This window comes from Trachymyrmex septentrionalis, unplaced genomic scaffold (assembly GCF_001594115.1).
Source record: "Trachymyrmex septentrionalis isolate Tsep2-gDNA-1 unplaced genomic scaffold, Tsep1.0 scaffold196, whole genome shotgun sequence".
NCBI classification, from domain to species: Eukaryota; Metazoa; Arthropoda; class Insecta; order Hymenoptera; family Formicidae; genus Trachymyrmex; species Trachymyrmex septentrionalis.
The window spans coordinates 1,412,801-1,420,514 of NW_017305135.1; the positions used below are offsets into that span (position 1 = coordinate 1,412,801).

General features: G+C 30.9%; 1 protein-coding gene across 1 annotated transcript; it reads left to right on the top strand.

The window, feature by feature from the left end:
• The first annotated feature begins 3,311 nt into the window (after positions 1-3,311).
• Positions 3,312-5,601, top strand: LOC108747203 (actin-related protein 2/3 complex subunit 4). Its single transcript, XM_018484534.1, has 4 exons — positions 3,312-3,590; positions 4,812-5,138; positions 5,209-5,379; positions 5,454-5,601. The coding sequence occupies exons 1-4, from the start codon at positions 3,588-3,590 to the stop codon at positions 5,457-5,459; spliced, it is 507 nt and encodes a 168-aa protein (XP_018340036.1). The 5' UTR covers positions 3,312-3,587; the 3' UTR covers positions 5,460-5,601.
• The last annotated feature ends 2,113 nt before the right edge of the window (positions 5,602-7,714 follow it).

Here is a 7,714-nt window from a genome sequence, read left to right on the forward strand (position 1 = left end):
ACATTTTGCATACGCTCGAACTAATTTTCGAAGCATTTTTTCCACTCTAAGGCTGTAACCTCAGAAATCAATGTACGAAATGTTTCACAGCTGCTTCAGGCGACTCAAATCGCTCATCACGCATCTTATTTTTAATGTTTGGGAAGAAAAAGAAGTCATTAGGTGATATATCAGGTGAATACGGACAATGAGTCATCAATTCGACATTATTACTGGATAAAAAATTAACGGTTTGACGTGCTGTGTGACAGCTGGCGTTGTCATGATTAAGGATGATGCGACGATTTCGGTTTGTTCTACGCAATTCATTTATGACTTCTGGTCATACAAACAAATTGTTGTATATGAATCAGTATTTACAGTCTTCCATCCTCTAAAGCCACGGTTGTCACATGTCCGATATAACCGAAGAAACAAGCAATCATTTGCTTGGCAGCACTGCGTGAACGAACTTTTGTTGGTTTCGGTTTATTTTGAAATACCCAAACAGTGGATTGTTATTTACTTTCGGACTCATACGAATAGATCCATGTTTCGTCCCCAGTAATGATGTTGTAGACCAAATTTGACCGACCTCGGTTGAATTTCTTGAGCATTTCTTTGCTCGATTTAACATGAGCCTGTTTTTCAGCTTCGGTCAAATTGTGTGGGATCCAACGACTGCACAGTTTCTGTACGCTCAAATGATCATGCAAAATCGTATGTATTGTTTTCATGTCAATGCCTAAGGATGCCTGAATCTCGCGGTATGTTATATGTCGGTCTCGCTCAATCATTTCACGCACAGCATCAACATTAGTGGCAACAACAGACATGGATGGACGACCTTCACGGAATTCATCACTAAGAAAGGTATGTCCACGCTGGAATTCGGTAAACCAATTATAAACAGTCCTATTGGATAGTGCTTCATCTCCAAAAGCCAAATGAAGTCGATCGATGCATTGTTTCGAAGTTAGATTACATTTGTAATCGTAAAAAATCATTGCCCGAAAATTTTCACGCGAAATTTTCATTTTCTTACAAAATAACTTCTTTTAAAATACTATACAAACAAAACTAATTGGCTTAGGTACAAACTGTCAGTTGAATTATAGGTTCAAAACATCTAATTTTACGGATATGATAGTAGCAGAACGTTGGTTCTGGAAGTACTAGATTGCAGAAACTTTTCCAGCAACCTACGTACAAAAACGTAAGGCCATAAGCAATAAGCGAATTGCCCAATCTCGGTAGAGACCGTAAAGCCAGTAGCGAATCCAATCTTACGATTTCCTTACTTCTTACGGCCTTACGTTTTTCTATGTGCTCCCGGTTTAACGGAGGGTGCCATTACATGAAGCGCGGAAATGCGGGAAAGCACAAAAGACAAAATTAATTAAACTTTACTAGATTTCCGCGTTTCCGAGTGTTCTGTTTCACTTGTTTTGATCTCCTAATATTACATGCAGTACACTCGCGAACAGGAATGCTTTTACACATTTAAGATAGATGCGTTCCGAAACGCATTATAATCAATAAATACCGTTAAAAATTAATAATTTTTAATTCTCCGTTCCGCTTTCCCGTTCAAATTGTACACTCGCGGACAGGAATGCCTTTATATATTCAAAATGGATGCGTTCCGAATACTGAAATCAAAATTTTGAAGAAAAATCGAGTATTATTGAGTTCTAAATGCATACATATGTCTATGAAACTAATAAATCATAAAATAAATACAATATTATTAGTTTTTAACTCTTAATCACTTCAATATTCACAAGGACGCGAACTCCCATAAGGATGTCGGTCTTTAATAGTATCTTGTCAGTGGTTGTGGATTGGAAAGGCGCTTATAAATTTGAGTTTTTATAAAGCTACAGAAGGATTAAAAAAAAAAAGACAATTCGATTGTGTCATGAAAATTATTTATAGCAAGTATATTTTTAAATCAGAATTATATAATAATATAATATTAACAAACTTATTATATAAAGATAATATTCACATTAATAATAATAATATTAAATAGTAATAATAATAAAAAGTAAATTAAAAATAATAATTGATTAAATACTTTATGAAAATTGTAATTAAATGTGAAGTTGTAATTTAATAATACACACACACGCGCGCGCGTGCGCGTGTACGCACACACATGCATACTTCATTACGAGAATACTTTATCTTATACAAATAACAGTCTACACAATATATTTCTGAAAAAATTTGATTAAACTTTTTAGTAAAACTTAATTTTATTAACCCTTCGTCATATTTTTCTCTTACAAATTAAAAAAAAAATTAAGCTTTGTATGAATGACGTACTACGGCTCTCATCCGTGATACTCATGTTTGGTCCGATTTCTTTACCATGAGTCTCACACAATATTGTAGGCAAAAGGGTTAATTATATATTATGAAAAGGAGATCCAGCTAACCTACAATTTCAACTTGCTGAAGGCAGCCATATTCCTGGTTGAAAATTGACGCATGCGCGATCAAAAATTGGAAACCACATAAAAAGTTCAGTGTCTATATTGTACTCATACTGTGATATTGTTATGTAATTAATATCCATTTCTTCAGACGGCAATAATGCGCGGCAGCATTTTGCGATTACAGATTTTGAGCTGTTATGTCTTCTCTCAAATTTCTCTTTGGTAATAGCAATGGAAGCGAGCCTGAAGAAATGATAAAATGATGTATTTATGACGTCATACCTGCGGCTAGAATATTTTGAAACCTCCAATTGATTACACTTGAAACGCTTCAAAGCATTTGTAGTGAGATTTTGACCGCACCCCTAGCTGGATTGACTTTTGTCTGTCTTATCCTGAGTCTAATGGCGGGAGCCATTAAAGTAAAGAAGAAATCAAATGAAATCAAATAGCGTATTTGATTTGTTGACTCGAATTGACTAGTTGATGGTTTATTCTTTTTAGCTGTATTTCCTGAAATTTCTGCATAGATTAAAGGGCCATAGCACACACAAAACTTAAGGCAGTAAGGAAATTAATCTGGACTGGCTACTACTTACGTTATGGTTTTATCGATTCTACTGTAGTCTAGTTTACATCGAGGATTCGATCCGGGTCAGAATGCAAGAACCAATCAACTGCAGTCGAGCATTCCCCTATTACAGTCAAACGACAAGGGACTCGACTGCAGTTGATTGGTTCTTACATTCCGACTGGGATTGAACTCTCGATGTACACTATGCCTGTGATTGGTTAATTCGCATATTGCTTACGTTTTACTGCTTAAGTTTTTTATTTGCCATAGCCTTACTCTTCTTTCGCAGCTAAAAAGAACAGACCATTGACTCAGTGTCGATCGAGTCAGCAAATCGAATAATACGCTAAAGAGATCGAAAGAGATTGGTGTGGTTTTGAAAAAGATTGCACTATTAATTCAATTTAGATAGATCAAGTTCGTTGAATTTTTTGTAAACCGGAATAGTGAGCCAAAGTGTGTTCGCTAATTTAATGTGTTATTTCCATATGTTCTCCCAAATCAGATAGAACAATATCAAGTTTTCCAGGCTTCTGAAAGTTGATTAATGCGAATGTTATATTGTAACCTGTAAATTAACTTTCGCAAGTATGGTAAGTCACATTATTCGATACATCGATTGTTTGATTTGTAACAAGTATAACGGACTTTTAACTATTGATTAAATGTACCAAGGTAAGTATGGTCTGACAACAAATTGTGTAGATTTCTAATTTCAGATAAAAATGTTTCGGCTTTTTTTAGCCAATGTCATCCATATGAACTTCCATATATGTCTATGGATTTAATCTAATAATGGTTAAAGGCTCTGTTGACTTAAATCAATAATCATTTAATAATACTATTAACATATTTTATAAATTATAAATTATTGAAAAAATGATATAGATTTATCTAATATGTGAAGTTGTTTCCCTCTGTTCAATAATTTATAAAATATCGACATATGTAACGTTTACATCTTAAATTTTATTTGAACAATAGACATCAAAGTAGCAACATCTCTCGTTGAAAATCTTGATATGACTTTTCATGTAAGTTATTAGCTTATTATGTATACATTAATATTATATACGAATAGATTTACGTGATTATTGTATTTGGCATAGTAAATTTGATTTTGAAAGCAATTGCATGGACGAAAGTAACAGAGAAACATCATTTAACTCAACATATTTCATAGCGAGTAATTGCATTCTACTTACAATTGCGAAAATATTTGTGACATAGGTATTTATTAGATTTAGGGATAGTTATATTTATGTTAACATTGAGAAGAATTTAAAACATAGGATCGAAACATTTGTAAAATAATTTGTCCATTAAAATGTAAAATAAATAGCTAACACAACAATAATTAATGTCACCTCATAATGGTATTATTAAATGATTATCTGTAGTATAATTCGAAATCATTAATCTTGGCCTAGTTTACATCGTGCACAGATATTTAATACAGATATATATATAAAATCAATAACTTTAGCAAATTATCTTAATTTCAGCATTATATCGTAATAATGATGCTAATTGCTAAATTGATATAATATGTATTAAAATGATTAATTAAATACTCATATCATATATATGTTTACATGTATCTCTGAAATTAAGATAATTCAATGGAAAGTTACTAGTTAATATCCATCAAATGCACAATGTAAATTAGGCCACTGGTTCTAATGAATCTGTAGTTTGTTGTCGATGAATCAGTAGATCAGCAGCCATTTCTAAAACTACCGACTACCAACTCATTGTGAAACTAATATGACTCAATGTAATATTTGATATCTCATGATATTTATTTTTTATAGTCGGGTACATTAAAGCCCTATTTGACAGCAGTCAGGCGTACACTTACTGCCGCCATGTGCCTGGAGAACTTCTCCTCTCAAATCGTAGAAAAACATAACAAGCCCGAAGTAGAAGTAAGGGCAAGCAAAGAACTGCTTTTAACACCCATTTTGATAAGTAGAAATGACAAGGAGAAAGTCTTGATTGAATCCAGTATAAATAGTATGAGAATAAGTATTGCCGTGAAACAAGCTGATGATCTAGAAAAGATTCTTTGTCATAATTTTACAAGATTCATGACAATGAGGGCTGAACATTTTATGATTCTCAGAAGAAAACCAGTAGAAGTGAATACATAAGTCTATTTGTAAGCTTTTAAGCTTTCATAATTCATAATATTGTATCATTTATTTTTAGGGTTACGATATTAGTTTTTTAATTACTAATATTCATGTAGAACAAATGTACAAACACAAGATAGTAGACTTTGTTATTCATTTTATGGAAGAAATTGATAGAGAAATAAGTGAAATGAAATTATCAGTTAATGCTAGAGCACGTATATGTGCAGAGGAATTCCTAAAAAGAGTAAGTATCCAAATGTACTGTATATCTATTCCTACTTTGTAAATGTTACCTTTAATATTGGATTTTCTTTTCAGTTTTAATTCATTTATTATCGACTTTCCAAGGTATTTGTTGGAAAGAATAATAAAGGATATACAGCGATAGTATTGTCCAACTGGGTCATACAACTTTTAATAACAAAATTGAAAGAGATTTTTTTTAAGTATTTAGTGATGTGTCCTTATCCACATGTCACTTAGATTATTCTATATTAAATGAATTGATATATAAATTATCAATGTTAATTTTCTTTAAATATTGTTATATAGAAATACAAGCAATATTAAAAGTGAGAACAATTTTGCTATTTAATCTTTTATCAAGATTGATTTTATATATTTGTTTAATAAAGCTTATGTCATCAAATTAATTATTCACATTTAATGAATTGTCAAAGAAATAGGGGGAGTTTTTTAATTTATCGATTGATCAATCATATTGTGCGCAAGTGTAAATTTGTTCCGTCAAAAGTTGCATAATGCGATTGATCAATTGACAAGTTAAAAAACGCCTGTCATGATGCAAGTAGATAAGGTGAATGCTTATAACTAAACAGCAACATTATTCTTTGTTTATTTCGCCTCCTCATATTTCCTTGAAATGCATGTATAGAAAATGAAAAATTGAAATTTGATTTGAAAATAAAATACAAAAAATTTGATTTAAAAAATAATAAAATATCATTTGTTTTACTTATTCATTATTTATAAAATTTGTATAAAATTCATATGAAGAATACTTTATATTCAATAAAAAATGAAATTTTTCTCTTAACACAATAAAAAGGATAAAAAACGATTAAATTAGTGGCATTCACTCAATTTATGGCTCTATATTATATGAGGATATACAGATTTTCACTGAAACAATGATTCATAACTTAGGTCAAGTTCCACAACTCACAATTAACTGTTAATCGAGGTTCAACTTATTCATTGTCTCTTTCCAATTCTAGAATTGAAAAGAGATGAGAAACAAGTTGAACCTCGGTTAAGAGTTAACTGTGAGTTTGGAACTGGGTCTAATACACGTTTCTATCAATTTTGATTTCGGTTGAACTTACTCTTCATCTTTTTCTAATTAGGACTAGAAAGGGATGAAGAGCAAATTGAACCAAGATTAAAATTAAATCGGTAGAAACGGACATTAGGATCTCTTTCACTCTTGATTAAGTTAGTCAAGGTTAGAGAAAGAGACCCTTATCGTCACTAACGAGTCACTAACGAGATACTATCAAAGATGATCGGCGCTTATGAAAGTTCACATGCCTGTTAAAATTTAAGTGATTAAAGGCCGTTGTTCCACCTTTTGATAAATTTTATCTATTGAGTAAATAGCAAGCTTACCCAATCACATACGTAGATTGCCAGATTTATCTAATAGGTAAAATTTATCAAAAGGTGGAACAACTACCTAAGAGTAAGAAACTAATAATACAGTACTAATTTTATGATTTATTAGTTTCATAGACTGTACATATATATATGTTTAAAACTTAATAATGCTTGATTTTTATTTAAAATGATTTTGATGTTATCATCCGAGTTTGATTATTAATAGAGATGATAATTGCAGAGAAAAAAATTGTAATTTTTCGGCAATATATATGATATAGCATTAAAAGTATATGTACTTATTTATGCAGCATTCATATAATAAAATATCACGAATTTAATAATGTATTATCGAAATATTTATGTTAATAATTGTAAATTTTTATTATTTTATTGTCAGTAACGTCATTGTTCTTCAACTATCCCTGGGGTCCCATTGATAGTTATGAAAATTTGCACAGAGTTTAATTCCAACATCATCGCAATATTTTATAAAGACATCGATAAATATCTACGAATTTGCTGAAGATGATTTGAAGAAAACCCAAAACGTTCAAATAAGGTATAAAAATTGTACATTTGTATGTTATATAAATATAAGATAATTATATTTGATTGCGCACCAATTTCCGCGCTGTGTTGCCTTCATTGCCCGATACTTTGAAAAGTATTTAACGAAAAAAAATTTTATTATAGTGTTTTGAAAAGCTTTTATGATAAGCTACAAGAATATACAATTAAAAATGGAGTGTTCTGTTTAAAAATTCTAAGTGCCCTTGTCCCAACTTTAACAAATACAACACCACCCAAGATCAAACAAATGATATCATCTTATGTCCTTTTTCAAGCCACAGAATTTTTCTTTGAAACATTTTTGCCTATTAGGTTCAATATTCGATATATTTCGGTGTTTTTTCTTAAGTAAAACACTATATATATATATATATATATATATATATATA

Excerpts from the sequence above, each read along its gene's own strand:
- LOC108747203 (XM_018484534.1), top strand. Across the intron at positions 5,139-5,208 it reads TCAGAAGAAAACCAGTAGAA|GGTTACGATATTAGTTTTTT; the intron begins GTGAATACATAA and ends ATTTATTTTTAG.